General features: G+C 44.9%; 1 protein-coding gene across 2 annotated transcripts in view; it reads left to right on the top strand.

Annotated features, from left to right (window-relative positions):
* Window positions 1-15,341, top strand: part of CUNH9orf43 (chromosome unknown C9orf43 homolog) — a 26,766-nt gene extending 11,425 nt beyond the window's left edge. For both annotated transcript variants that reach the window (XM_041632532.1, XM_041632531.1), the window contains 11 exons: window positions 2,843-2,897; window positions 5,635-5,735; window positions 6,231-6,264; window positions 7,656-7,831; window positions 8,471-8,618; window positions 8,961-9,033; window positions 9,289-9,347; window positions 9,591-9,633; window positions 12,910-12,992; window positions 13,937-14,006; window positions 14,234-15,341. In XM_041632532.1, the coding sequence (XP_041488466.1) occupies window positions 2,843-2,897; window positions 5,635-5,735; window positions 6,231-6,264; window positions 7,656-7,831; window positions 8,471-8,618; window positions 8,961-9,033; window positions 9,289-9,347; window positions 9,591-9,633; window positions 12,910-12,992; window positions 13,937-14,006; window positions 14,234-14,463 (1,072 nt within the window). In that variant the 3' untranslated portion in view covers window positions 14,464-15,341. The remainder of the gene's footprint in view (window positions 1-2,842; window positions 2,898-5,634; window positions 5,736-6,230; window positions 6,265-7,655; window positions 7,832-8,470; window positions 8,619-8,960; window positions 9,034-9,288; window positions 9,348-9,590; window positions 9,634-12,909; window positions 12,993-13,936; window positions 14,007-14,233) is intronic.

Raw genomic sequence — 15,341 nt, 5'->3', positions numbered from 1 at the left:
CACATTGTGACCTCAGATTAATGCTTTGCCCATCCCCTCACTCAACTCCTTCCTTCAAATCTGGTCATTCTAGAGTTGTAGCCTCTGTATTGCTGGACTCCTCTCTACTCGTGGTCCTCACTCTCTGATGTCAGCTTTTTCTCAGAGTCAAACTGGCTTTTCTGATGGTGACTTCTCTCTCTAGCACTGTGACCATGCAGTCTTCCCAACCTTAAAGAGTCCGTTCCCTCTGATCTGCTTCATAGCATTCCTGGAGTGGCTTTTACTGCCACAGGAGGTCCTGCATTCCTGGTGGACCTCTTCTTATGTGTCTCTCTTCCTTGTTTAGTAGGTTCCAGCTATGTTGCCCTTTCTGTCTGTCACATACTCCACACTTCCCACCCCACAGCTCATCCACCTACAGTTTGCTTCCTAGACTGGGGTTTTGCAACTCACCGTTACTCACACTTTGGGAAGAAAGCTATTACTAGGGTCTGTGCTCTTTGTCACTGAGCTTCATTCCTGTCTCTGCTCTCTGCAGGTAGTACTACCTCTCCTGCAGCTTTGACAACCTAAAATAATCCATACATTGCCAGATGTCCCTTGGGGGCAGTACTACCTCTCCTGCAGCTTTGACAACCTAAAATAATCCATACATTGCCAAATGTCCCTTGGGGGCAGAGTTGCCCGTTTGAGAAAATTACCCTAGATCCCCCTACAGCTAACTCTTCCTTGTCATCTAGTTTGAATGTAAGAATTGCTTTTTCAAAGAGGTGAGCACGTCTTTAAAATTTCCCATGAACACAAATGACCACCATTTGATTTGGCTTCTTTTGCCTTGCATCCTGCTCTGAGAAGCCTTTTATTGATTTGCTTGCCTTGTGCCACAAAACACAGCTCTCACTTTAAAGGGAATGCAAGCTGGTTGTGGTGGAACACTTAATCCCAGCACTCAGGAGGCAAGAAGCTGATCTCTGTGAGTTTGAAGCCAGCCTGGTCTACAGAGTGAATTCCAGGACAGCTAGGGCTACACAGAGAAACCCTGTCTCAAATAACAACAACAAAAAGGAACATAAGATTGTTCATTCTTGAGTCAAATATGAGTGACCACGGCCTGAAACACAGAGGTTACAACAAAGCAGGAGAGGTCTCTGTTATGATCTCAGGGGCTGCAGGATGACATTCTTCCTTAGCTCTGGGGTGGTAATGATCTGTTACCAAATCTCAAAAGGTTTCACCTGATGGCTATAGCATGTTAGGTCAGACACAGAGCTGGACAGCAAATGGTTATGAAAGGAATATGAATATGAAAGGAAAGCCAAGAAAATTTGGTTCTGGATCTGTAACATCCCAACTTCTCCACAATCCCAGTCATTCCTTCAGAACATTTATAGACTTTTTCAATATAGATAAGACTTTGGGGACATCAGTCCACAGTCTCCCTCCATTAAATGTCAGTGTTGGAGGCTGGAGAGATGACTTAAAGGTGAAGAGCACTGGCTGCCCTTCCAGGGAACCCAGGATGGATTCCTTGCCAGAGTTCTATTCCTTCCTGTGTCTCCAACAGTACATGGCATGGAGTGGAAGCTCAGTTTTCTGACGAATAAACGAATATGGCCTGCTCCATTGTCAAGGCTGAGTTTTACCTCTTCTTCCAAATCCTTCCGTAGTGATTGTTCCCTCCATCTTGTGGATGTGCTCCAGCCCTCCATCTTCTTGCACCCCTGGATTTTAAGCCCCCTTAAGCAGGAGTCACAGCATCATTTGCTTAGTCACACGTGCAGCTGACAGATGTGTTTCTAGAGGGGAGGTCAGGGTATCCAGTGGAGCCCTGAAAGGACTGCTGCCTACTGCTATGGAAGCCCAGGAAAGAGTTTCTGTCGTAGGGCACTGTTATCTGCACAGAGAGCATCGATCCCCAGCCCTCAAGTTAGAGCAGTGTATTGAAGGGGAGGCTTGTATGTGGGAAGCTGGCAGGGAGAAAATCTAAACTACAGGACTAACACATACAGGGGCCTACAAGGGGGAGGACATTCTTCCAGAGTTTGGAACATAGAATAGCAATGATATGGGCTCAGAGTTAAGGCTGAGCTGTAGAAAATGGCACTGGGAATTAAGGTCTCTATCACATGAGACCTCAGGATGAGTGGAATCTTTGTTTGCATACTTCCATATTACTCTTTCATTCTTAAACTTAAGGTGTCTTAAAAAATAAGGAAGAAATGATGTGAAACACTACAGGTTGTCTCTCTTTTGTGTGCGTGTTTGTGTGTGTATATACAAGCATGTGTGTATGACACTGCATGTGTGGAGGTCAGAGGACAACTTTTGGGGGTCAGGGACCAAGGTTAGGTTGCCAGGCTTGCACAGCAAGTGCTTCTACCCTTGAGCCATCTCGCTGGCTCTTGCTACACTGTTGTTTCAGGTGCTGTACCTGTTTCTCTGTAGGTGGAAGGACACACATAGGCTATGGATTGAGTTTGTCAAGTGCAGTCTACAGTAGCTGTATAGGACTACCTGTGTTTATTTGGTTAATAGTAAATCTTGGGGCTTCATAGTAAGTGGATGGGTTTTATTCAGAGCATAAACTTTGCTATTCCATTGACTTTTTCTTTCTTTTAAGATCTATTTTATGCATGAGTTATATCTGTATGTACACTTTAAAGCCAGAAGGTGGCATCAGATCCCACTAGAGATGGTTGTGAGCCACCATGTGGTTGCTGGGAATTGAATTTATGACCTCTGAAAAATCAGCCAGTGCTCTTAACTGTTGAGCCATCTTTCCAGCCCTGGCTTTATTTTATTTTATTTTATTTTATTTTATTTTTTACTCTGTTTCATGCTTGGAACTCGTGTCTTCCAGGTCTCAGAAGGCTTTCTATGACAAAGGTGTAGCCAGTTGCTCTAGACCTCCTAAAGTAAGTCACAGTTGGTTCCTCAACATTTTCTCTTTATTAGTGGGAATATTTTGCCCTTGAAATTGTTCTTTCTTCAAAATGTTTATTCTCTGTGTATGGTTGTATGTGTATGTCCCCGTATGTCTGTGCACCACATATATGCCCAGTGCCTTCCAAAGCCAGAAGAAGGCGTTTGGATCCCCTGGAGCTGGAGTTACAGACGGCTGTGAGCTACCATCTGGGTGCTAGGAATTGGACCTGGGTCTTATTCTCTGAGTCATCTCTCCAGCCCCAGCATCATAAAATGAGGAGGATAAGAGCTGTCTTTAGCGTATGCTAGGCTCTCTGCTAACAGCTCCACACACTACATTGTCTTTAGAAACCTCAGATGCATGGGAGTGATCTGTGAATATTTGGAATAGGTAGGGATTTCTCTCTGTTCTTTTTTTTTTTTGTTTTGTTTTTGTTTTTTTTTTGATTTTTTTTATTGAGAAAAGGAGAAAAAAAAAAACAAGTTTCCACCTCCTCCCAGCCTCCCATTTCCCTCCCCCTCCTCCCACCCTTCTCCCCCTCCTCCCACCCTTCTTCCCCTCCCCCCACTCCTCTCCCCCTCCCTCTCCAGTCCAAAGAGCAGTCCGGGTTCCCTGCCCTGTGGTAAGTCCTAGGTCCTCCCCCCTCTGTCCATATCTAGGAAGGTGAACATCCAAACTGGCTAGGCTCCCACAAAGCCAGCACATTAAGTAGGATCAAAACCCCGTGCCATTGTCCTTGGCGTCTCATCAGCCCTCATTGTTCGCCATGTTCAGAGAGTCCAGTTTTATCCCATGCTTTTTCGGTCACAGTCCAGCTGGCCTTGGTGAGCTCCCAGTAGATCAGCTCCACTGTCTCAGTGGGTGGGTGCACCCCTCGTGGTCTCGACTTCTTTGCTCATGTTCTCCCTCCTTCTGCTCCTCATTGGGACCTTGGGAGCTCAGTCCAGTGCTCCAGTGTGGGTCTCTGTCTCTATCTCCATCCATCACCAGATGAAGGTTCTATGATGATATGCAAGATATTCGTCAGTATTACTCTAGGATAGGGTCATTTCAGGTTCCCTATCCTCAGCTGCCCAAGGAACTAACTGGGAACCTCAGCTTGGGCACCTGGGAGCCCCTCTAGGGTCAAGTCTCTTGCCCACCCTTAACTAAGAATTGTGGTTCCGTGCTCCCCTATCCACCCTTCCTTTATCCCAATCCTCCTGTTTCCCCAAGTCCCCCCCTCCTTCCCTTCTAACTTTTCTCTCCCCATCTCCCCTTACCCCCATCCCACCCCACCCCCAAGATCCCAATTTTCTCCCCGGCAATTTTGTCTACTTCCCTTAGCCAAGAGGATAACTATATGTTTTTCCTTGGGTTCACCTTCTTACTTAGCTTCTTTAGGTTCACCTATTGTAGACTCTGTGACCCTTATTTATGGCTAGAAACCAATTATGAGTGAGTACATCCCATGTTCATCTTTTTGGGTCTGGGACACCTCACTCAGGATAGTGTTTTCTATTTCCATCCATTTGCATGCAAAATTCAAGAAGTCATTGTTTTTTACCGCAGCGTAGTACTCTAGTGTGTATATATTCCATACTTTCTTCATCCATTCTTCCATTGAAGGGCATCTAGGTTGTTTCCAGGTTCTGGCTATTACAAATAATACTGCTATGAACATAGTTGAACAAATGCTTTTGTCATATGATAGAGCATCTCTTGGGTATATTCCTGTTCTTATATAGAACATTTTCAGCTTTTAAGTAAGCATTCTTATTTCATATCCAGAGAACTTAGGTTGCCAAAATGTCATGCTTAAAATGGGCCTTAAGGTCATCTAGTCTGATGCCTGCAACTTTAAAAACTGTGATCCATGGTTAGACACGGATTTTATATACATGTATGAAAATGTCATAACGAAACCCATTATTTTATATGCCAACTAAAAATAATGCTAGATTTTGCAGTCAAAAAGAGCATCAGAAAATTTTTACCTTCCCATAGGATGAATATTCTGATATTTCCTGTCTTGTTCTCTCTCTTTCTCTCTCTCCTTGCTCCTCTCTTTCTTGTTTTTTTTTTTCCTTTTTCTTTTTTTGAGACAGAGTCTCATTATGTAGCCCCAGGTAGCTTGGAACTTATTATGTATATTAGGCTGGCCTGGAACTCACAGAGATACCCGTGCCTCCACCTCCCCAGGACAGTCAGTTCTGATCAGAAGGCAAGACTTAAACAGAATATGGACTAGATGATTCATAGGATTTCCTTGAACCCTAGTGCTGTGTGATTGATCTCAGGGGTGGGAGAAATTAACATGCTAACTTATATGGATTTCTGTAATTATAGACAGGGTTAAACTAAAGGAAGAAACCTTGATTACCTGTACTCAGTATGTCCCTGGTTCCAAAATGTGGGCTGCCTTACCTACAGGGAATCCAGTCTTTGCAGTGGAGTGGCAGAATAAGTAGAGTCCCTGTAGGGTTGCCTCAAGATAGCTTCATATGAAATGGGTTTTTCTAAATTCTACACTAATGTCATGCAGAAGCAGGGAATGTTATTGTTTAAAACTTCTACCCCTTGAGAAGTACTTGTATTGCTATCTGATGTAGGAGGGTTTTTTTTTTAAAAAAAATTTTTTTTCTGAATCATGAAATGTTTTGGTGAATATAACAATATAGCATTTGGTGTATGGCCCCAGCCTCCTGCTGGTGCTCAGTCCCAGACCACTGCACACCTTTTCCTAGCTTTCAGTGTTGAATTTGAATGAGGCAAAACTTCCTTTCTCCGAAGATGTCAGTAACATGGTGGTAACCTGGGTTCCAGAAGAAGTGGAGAAGAACGTGAGGTGAGCATCCTGTCTAAAACTTAGCCGCCGTGGTACCCATACTCTCTAAGTTCCCTGTAGGCTTCTGCGACCCCCTTTTCATCTCCTTGTTAGCTACCTCATTGTAAGCAAAACAAAAACAAAACAATAGATTTCTCATTCATATCAATCTTAAGAATTTCTTTTCCACTTTCGCTTTGTGACCAAATTATCCTTCTTTATATATGCATCGTGTGTGTGTGTGTGTGTGTGAGAGAGAGCATGAACGTGTATGTGTGCTGTCACCAACAAGAGCCATTAAAGTTCCTTTTCTTTCTTGTAAAGAAATTGTGGGGGTGGGTGGGCCTGGGAGAGAATGGTGGTCGTATGAAAGAAACTGAAAACATAGCGTAGCTTCCCGCCATCTCCACGCTTGTCATTCACAAATGTCTGTAGTGCTTCTATTTTAAAATGTCTGGGAATGAGTTCTGGTTTTTTTATTTCAAGCTCAGTTGGAAAGATTTCTGCTTTTTCCAGGTGGCTTGAGAAGAAGAGGAAGAAGCTGGGAGAGGTGAGTTTCATCTTTGCCCCTTATGAAATGATACTGTAGAACTGACAGGGGTTCTTTAGGAGTAGCCACAGACATCTTCAGATCCCTCCCTATCTATGCTCTGTGGGAAGGTAAGAAATACTTGAAGAGAGGACGGAAGGAAGCAGTGGCTATCAAGGGGAACTTCTGCCAATCAGAAGCAAATTCCCAGTGTGATGGGATAGTATTCCAGTGGATCAGGAGTTTTTATGGCCTGGGCCTCCAACCCCAAGCTTGCCTTTCTCGTAAATATGATCTTATGTCCCTGGAAGTAGTTCCTGCACCATGTCCTTTCTTGACCAACTCCCACTTTCTGTCTGGTACCCAATTGGATTAGTGTTGTTAGTTTGTTCAGTGGATAAGTGAACGGCCTCTTCAGAAAAACAAATTGATCCTGGCTTTGTATCATTGGAACAGCATGTTAGAAGCCCAACAAGGGAGAAACTGGGTGTCCTTCATGGAGGAGAGAAGGTGGGAAAAGTTGAAGTAGGTCTTTGTGTTATTTTGTTGTTGTTGTTGCAATCACCAAAATTCCCAAGAGAACAACTTCACAGGAGGAAAACCTTCTGCTGGCTCAAGTTTCAGAGGGCTCACAGCAAGTGGTTGCTTGGCCTCAGGTGCCTGGGCAGACTTTGGGCTGGTAGGAGCATGTGGCAGAGGCTGTTGGATGATTGGCAGACTGGGTGCAAAGAGAGTGGGTGAGTCAGAGGCTGGGGAAAGCTGTGGCCTCTAGGGCCACGTCTCCAGTTGCCACTGCTGCCCCCTAAGTTCCACCTCCCCTTTACTGCGCCCCATTTGTGCCATCATATTATGAACCCATCAAGGGATTAATCCACTCATGACATCAGTGGCCTCATGGTCTAATCATTTCTGGAGTCCTTTCAGACACACCCAGAGGGTGCTTTGCTAATCTTTTTAACATTTTTATTAGTTGTTAGTGTGTGTGTATGATCAGAGGACAACTCTTAAGAGTCGATTCTCTCTTTCCATCATGGCTTCCAGATTGTGCAGCAAGTGTTTTTACCCACTGAGCCCTGTCACCTGCTGCTCTCAGTGTTTTATTTTATTTGTTTATGTTTTATGTATGAGGGCTCTGCATGTACACCTGCATGCCAGAAGAGGGCATCAGGTCTATTGTAGATGGTTACGAGCCACCATGTGGTTGCTGGAATTGAACTCAAGACCTCTGGAAGAGCTGCCACTGCTCTTAACCCCTGAGCCATCTCTTCAGGCTCACCTCAGTGGTTTTTTTGTTTGTTTGTTTGTTTTAATTCCGTCAAATTGACACAGTCTGGAAATGAGGAGTTTCATTTGCCAGGGTGGAATGTTGGGAGGAGAATGCTTCAGAGAGTGACTTGCATGGTTTCTTCCAGAAAAGCAAGCCATCTCTGTATTTTTCTGGAAGGCAGTATACGTCAACACACTTGAGAAGTCCGGAGGTGACTGTGCCTCCTCCCTCCCCAGTGCACTTATTTGACCAATTAAGTTCTGAAGCCATACCTCTATTTACCCAAGTGGACATGCTTCCCCAGGATCTCCTGAAGGAATGGTGAGTATTATGGAGTCAGTGAGGAGAGCCATAGCCCTGCTCTTTATTGAAGTTGAAAAGGGCAGAGCCATATGCTTTGAGAACAGGGAGCAAGCTCGACCCTACTTGTTTGGATTACTGACATGCAGGGTGACAGTCATCACTGCCATCATTCATCCCGCCCTGACTGTCCACTGGGCTCCAGGCTAAGCCTATTAGGTGGCCTCTCATTTGAATTCCTGTTCTCCTTCCCCCCCCATTGATTAATTATGGACATTTGTCCATTTGGGAGGTATAATGGTGTGTGTAGTTTGGCGTGTGACAGCCTTTGAATTGCATATTGAAACTTAACTGGCTTTGTGAATTATTGGTAACTTATTTAGCTCATTTCTGCCTAGCTTTCCTCATCTGCAAACTGAGGAGGATGATAATGTCTGTCCTTAGGTGCTGTAAGGGGTTAGTGGTATAAAGCACAGGAATCTGGTATAGAGTCAGCCATTAACTGAGTGGAAGACATGTTACTGAGAGAGACCCACGCAAGTCTTTCTAGAGCCCAAATGGAACTTTCTTTAAAGCCCCTTTTCTTTCTCTCAAGCTCCACTCTCTGGGAAGAGCCGACTGGGAAGTTTCTGACTGTCTAGATGTCTCTGTCCTCTTTAGCATTTTGGCACATGAGAAAACCATGACTTGTCCTGAGGTAAAGATAGAGTTGGCCAAGATGAAAAAGAATCTTCCTCTGGAAAGGACCCGCCCCGACAGCGCTCTCTCTTCTAAGATGTATCTAACTGTGCACCGCCTGACCCTGCAAGTAAGAGCCGTGGTGTCTCGGAGGAGAAGGCCTGTCTTTAAGACAGGAAGATTTGGCTGTCTGCTATCTTCGTTCTGCCCTGCAACTTTGGGCCCAGGCCTTGCAGAGCGGAGGGCTGGGTTATATGGGAGTGAAAGCCAGTATAGGGGGAGGGGCAAGGGGAGCAATGTCTCTGGGTCTTCTGGACCCTGTTTTCAACTCCTTTCCTTTCTTCCTCGGACCTTGGTAGAAAGCTGCTGCCAAATACCTGTTTCTCAAAACATGCTTATAGACTAGGTCAGTGCGTGCTTGGGGCAGAGAAAGACCCACACAGGAGCTTCTTGTGCATTTTGTTTCTGGCAGAGACCATCGTTGAGGTACCCTGAACATCTGAGGAAGCTGCAGTACAACCTGAAGAGAGCCGAAGGATCTTCAGGTACATCCTCCCGTCGGCCCCTGCACTGCCATTGTGTTCTCTCATGTCACTTGGTCCATGTTCAGGTCTCTCTCTTGCCACAGTCACACCGAGTCATGCGGAGAACTCAGGAGACTCCAGTTTCAGAGCAGCTTCTTGCTTGGTCCTTGCCAGGGAAGCAGAGTACCATAGTGGGGCAGGTCACAGTAGGTAGTCTAGCAGAAGGTGTGGGCTCTCAGTCAGGGAGAGGGCTGAGCTGGCCTCTCTGGTTACCAGGTTACAAGAAGCAGCAGAAGCAGCAGCAGAGGAAGGTGAAAACCTCTACTGAAATGCAGGTATAGTAGTGAAGGAAGTCTCTTGGGTGGGGGTACAGTGAGGACTGGGAAGGGGTAACTGAGAGGAGGGGTTCTCCCCTATCTGTCGGGTGTGGACGTGACATTACTATTTGGCTGTCATTTAAGTTCTTTCTCCCCTGTCTGTCGGGTGTGGATATGACATTACTACCCAGATGTCTTTCTCTTTGCAAAAGTTTTCTTTGCTTCCAAAAGTCCTAATTCAGTTCCTTATGTTGGTTTCAGGAGGCTAAGAAGACAGTCAAGAGTGATGTGGAGAGAGAGCCTAGTATGTACAGGTTGACGTCTATAAACCCTCCCTTTGCTCAGTCAAGTGCTGGCGTCCTGGGCTGTAGTGAAGGCAGCAGTCAGGCATGCTTTTGTCATTGTAAAACTTGCCTTTGTCAGGCATTCAGAATTGTTCTGGAAATACTCAGTCTGGCTGACTGGTCTGCCCCGAGTCATCCTTGAACTAACTAGTAACTGAACAAGCAGGTTAGCTGTATGTCTACTTCACACGGGCGTTCGAGAGATGGCTGATTCATAGTTGTATTTTCTTCAGAGCTTCTACCAGTATATCACAGGCTGAGGTGGGAGGGTTGGAAGTTTGAGGGTTACATAGACAGATCCTGTCTCTCAAGAGCCCTCTGGTTTCCCTACCAAAAGCTGGAGAGTTCTGGGGCTCACTGGGTAGTCAACAGATTGTATCAACAGTAGCCAGTACTCAACAGGCAGCCTTTTTAAACCAGTGTTGATGTTGAAACCCAGAATAGTACCTCTGTTTATAGAACTCTGATCTCATATGACTGAAGGGTACATGGAACACTGTCTGGCTGACATTTCTCAGCTTGAATGCAGAGTAGGAAAGGCCAAGGAAGACTCTTCTAGAATCTTTTAAGATTGTTCTGCCTTGCTCAGACTGTATTTCTGGCTTTACTTTGCAAACAACCAAATTCTCAGAATTCGTTGTGGAATCTGGGGTCCTGAGAGGGCTCAGGTGAGACGTCCCTGAGAAAGATGCCGTCCTCTTGCTTCGCGTCCTACGTTCTCTGTATCACTCTATCTGTTAGCCTGGGAGTTCATATCCATGATGATCACTCCCACAGTTCTCTTCTGGTACCTTTTGTGCTTCTTCCTGATGCTCCCAATAAGAGCTGTTTTGCTTGGGTGACTGGTATGCCTCTGTAAGTTACGATCTCAGAGCAGTGGCTGTCCTCCCTGAGATGGACTTTACAGAGAAGACAATGTGTGAATTGGATCCTGATGTGGGGAAAGGATTCCTGGAATTGAGAGCAGCCTATGAAGACACATCTTGCCTAGTCTAACTGCTTAGAGTAGCTATGAGGGCTTAAGGGAGAGTGGAGTCCTACATGGACTCTCTGCACCTGTATTTGCCCTTTAGGCTCCAGGTCAGTATGTCCATCCTGACTACACACTGATGCCACCTTAACACCCATCCTGAACCCACATTCGAATTTCTAGAATTGAGGACCCAGGTATGTTAAAGCTTCCCAGTCCTGCTAATGTGAACTTAGCTGAGAACCAGTGCTCACGGGAGCATGATAAGTGCTCTGTTTCAGCAGAATATTCGGAAGCTGTTCATCTAGAGAAGGTTGAGAAAGAGAGGATGGGTGCGTTCAGGGTGTGCTTGTGAAAACTGTGTACGTAAAAGAAACACCCTAGGGCCTGTATTCAGAAACTACTATGGGCCTGTTGGGGTATCCCCAGAGGAGGGCAGTCACATTCTCACACAAGGGATAGTCATGGATGGAAGCCGAAATAGCAGCAGCCTCTTGATTTCTTTTTGAGACAAGTTCTCACTGTGTAGCCCAAGCTGGCCTGGAACTCACTAGTAGATCAGGTTGACCTCAGACTCTCGATCCTTCTTCCATTGCTTCTAAGTGCTGGGATGACGGGCGTACACTGCCATGCCTGCCTTAGAGATCCAGTTTCTTTTGCTGCTGATAATGGCAGGGATCCACTTTGCACCTCTTTGAGGAATTCTGGGTCTCTGTGTCTCTGTCTGTCTGTCGCTTTTGTTGAATGCAAGTTACGTATTGCTTTCTTCTTGTATTTTCCAGTTGTCCTCCCTTGTATTTACTCTTTCCTTTCCCTACATGGTAAGACTTGACTTTTCCTCTCACCTGGCTGGGGCAAGGCCTGCATGTACAGTTGTGTCGTCAGCTTTTGTCTGCTCTACTTGTTTAGCAGATGGCACATTTCTTCCTGAAATCCTGGACTGCTTCATCACTTTGATGACTTCTGAGATGTCCCTGTACAACATGAACTTTCTCATCCTGTAATGGGCATAGACTGAACATTACACTTCTGTCTCAGTTCTTTGGATAGTTCTATGGTTCTTGCTTCAGTCAGAAGTTATAAAGAGATTGGACTTTATTTGGTTCCTGCCTCTCCAGCAATGGCCTCAAAGAGGCGTGTGTCTCTCTCTTTAAATTTAAATTTTATTTTATGTTTATGTGTACCTGTGGACCCTGTGGATGTGGTGCCCAAGAAAGCCAGAAGAAGACATCGGATGCTCTGGGACTAGAGTTTCTATTTATTTATTTGTTTGTTTGTTTGTTTATTAATTATAGATTTCTGCCTCCTCCCTGCCACCGCCTCCCATTTCCCTCCCCCAAACAACTCCCCCTCCCTCAGCAGCCTGAAGAGCAGTCAGGGTTCCCTGTCTTGTGGGAAGTTCAAGGATCTCCCACCTCCTTCCAGGTCTAGTAAGGTGAGCATCCAAACAGCCTAGGCTCCCACAAAGCCAGTACGTGCAGTAGGATCAAAACTCAGTGTCAATGTTCTTGAGTTCTCAGCAGCTCTCATTGTCTGCTATGTTCAGCGAATTCGGTTTTATCCCATGCTTTTTTTAGACCCAGTCCAGATGTCCTTGGTGAGTTCCTGATAGACCATCCCTCAGTGTCTCAGTGTGTGGGTGCACCCCTCGTGGTCCTGAGTTCCTTGCTCGTGCTCTCTCTCCTTCTGCTCTGATAGTTATGAACTTCATTGTATATTCTGGGATGTGAACTTGGGTCCTCTGGAAAAAAAGCAACTAGTTCTCTTAACCACTAAGCCATCTCTCCAGTCCTCTTCCTACTTTTTTTTTTTTTTGAGACAAGTTCTCATGGTGTAGTCCCAGCTAGCCTGGAGCTCGATATGTAAATCAGGCTGAGTTGGAACTCACCTGCTTCTGCCTCCTGAGGGTTGTGTGCCTTACCACTGCTGGCACTGAGTCTCTTGGCATATGCTTTATTCTCTAGTAGACGTGGTTACAACCTAGGTAGACAGGACCACAAACAGCTCAGAAGGCTTCACATGGCGTATGCATATTTTGAAGCATCATATGGAAACTCATAAATAGATACAATATTTTTTATACATCAGTTATATAAAAAAGATGCTCCTTGACAGAAATGGAATTTAGAAGGTCTAACTCCCTTTATCTGCCAGCAAGGCCTCATCTTGTCCTGCCTAGGGAGCTACTTTAGGGGTCAGCCAGAAGTCCAGCAGTGGGGCATGAAATGCCAATAAGAAGAGGATTGAACCTACTTTGTGTTACTAGGCCCAAGAATCCCATCAAGACAGGAAAGTGAGCAAAAGCAGAAGGAGCAGGAAGAGGAGGGGAAGAAAGTCAGCGTGAAGCATGTGAGTATGCCCCGAGACCCCTGCAGCCCAGTTTTGATCCCCTCCTGCTGTTAGCAAATATCAAAGTACAGGCAGAGATACCTATTCAGTTCCTTTTTTTGTTGAGATGGGATCTTGCTATGTAGCCCAGGATGACTTCATACTTGATGATCTTCCTACTTCAGTCTCCAGAGGACTATGATCACAAGCTCATGTCACCATGCCTAGCCATGATGTGTGGTTTCCAATAAGTCAGGGTTGACTGGACAGTCAGTCATTCTTCTCTTATTTGAGATCATTCAGTGCCCCTGGAGGGAGGGCTATTAGCCAAGTTGCCTATGTTCTCACCCATGATTTCTCTTTATGTAATTTATTAGTGCTTATTGAAAGACTAGTCACTTTTTATATTTTAAAAATACATTATTTTATGTCTATGTTATTGAGAGAAACAGAGAGAGAGAGAGAGAGAGAGAGAGAGAGAGAGAGAGAGGCCACAAGAGGACATCAGATCACTGGGAACTGGAATTGGAATTGTGGATAGTTATTTGCTTCCTGACATGGGTGCTGGGGACTGAACACTGCAAGAGCAATATATGTTCTTAACTGCTGAGCCATCTCTCGGTTTTTTAAATTATTAATTTTTTTTAGACACTCCATAAAACAGTGTTACTTCTTGTACCATTTATTGACTAAAGTAGCCACCATTTCACATAAATTTCCAGGAGTGAATTTTCTTGGTGAGAGCAGTCTGGCAGTTCTGGAGGCAAGCTTCCTGGAAATGGGGATAAGTGGGCCCTGGCTTCATCTAGGTGGCCTGGAAAACAAAGAATGTGATAAAGGCTTGATTTCTGTCCTGGGGCTCTTTATTCTGCCTTAGATGTTAATTTCCCCAAGAAAACTGTCTTTCAGAAAGTTCCTTTGATTTGCTAGATTTACATTTCTTCTGCTTACCCCCATGAGTTTAGGTTTCCATAGATGACTCAGTGGCATATGACTTGGACACCTACTACACAGACTACTACACCAGTCCAGAGAGTAAGTGCCTGAGAACAGGAGAGCCGACCCTGTGCTGGCTAGGATGGCTGACTTTCTGGAGAGGAGGAGCAGGGATGGGGGGAGGAGGAGAAGGGATGGGGGGGGGAGGAGTACAGTCCTTATGCTTTGGAGGGGTCCTAAAGAGAGCCAGTCTGTTCTAAAATGCCTCTTGTTACAGTTATTTGGGAGAAATACTCCATGCTATTAATGGTTGGGTCTTCTTTTAGGTCCTGTAATATTTGAGTCAGATTACAAGGACATGAGTGATGTGGATGAGACTATGCTGAGAATGCTTCCTTCCAGCCAAGACAGCAGTCCCAGGAGTATGTCTGGAAGTGTGGACAGAACCGGCTGGAACCCTGATCTCAAACTGCTGAGGATTCTTCAGGCCAGTGTTGAGGAAGATGAGGAGAACCATCTTTCTAGGGCGCAGAGTGAGGCGTCTCTGGATGCTTAGGCTGGGGATGTCATACGGGGCAGCCTACCAGAACAGTTCTTGGTATTTTGAGGACAATGACCTTGGACATTGTTCTCTGGATTCCTCCAACAGGATGAGGGCTTAGAGACCTTGCTTTTTTTACTTGCTTTACAACTCCAAAATGAGTGAGAAAAAAAAAAAAAACCTTAGTTCCGCTAAATATAGGAAACTTTTCCAGGGCAGATTATTTCCACTATTAAACCCAATCCCTTATCAAAGGGCTTGTTCTCTGTTTCCAGGAAGAGAGGAGGTAGGTGCTTCCTTGTGTCTGTTTTCTGGGTACCTTTTATTGCTCTGAAATCTTTGTAGTGGTAGGAAGCTAGACTCAGCTATGGGAACCTTTATAATATCCCTACATACTCTGCTCATTTCCTGGAGATGCTGTCTCTTGGTAACGGGGCCTGCACCATTATCAAGTGGGAATCACTGTGGGCTGCTCACACCTTAGAGTTCATCTTAGCTACAAATAATTCAATATTGAAAAAAAGCACTAAAAATCCAAAAATTATTTCATTACACAGAACTAATACTGATCGCTTGATTTCACATATCCAAGCATATTCAATTTTTCATGTCTTATTAAGTTTTTTTACAGTTGACATATTCGTATTAGAATTCAAATAAAATTTATAAGTTACATTTTCTCAGTATGCTCTAATCTCTTTTAATTTGTACATCCCCCTCATTTTTTCTTTCTCTTTTCCTAGAATTCATTCCAACTCTAAAGAACTTAACAAAATTTCTAGTTTCTAAGAAATCTAGTCATGCTGGGCAGTGGTGGCGCACGCCTTTAATCCCAGCACTCAGGAGGCAGAGGCAGGTGAATCTCTGTGAGTTCGAGGTCAGCCTGGTCTACA

The sequence above is a fragment of the Microtus oregoni genome, unplaced genomic scaffold (genome assembly GCF_018167655.1).
Source record: "Microtus oregoni isolate MIOR12 unplaced genomic scaffold, Mior012 000041F_ref0000270, whole genome shotgun sequence".
In the NCBI taxonomy this organism is placed as follows: Eukaryota; Metazoa; Chordata; class Mammalia; order Rodentia; family Cricetidae; genus Microtus; species Microtus oregoni.
This window is presented reverse-complemented; position numbering and strand designations above follow the sequence as displayed.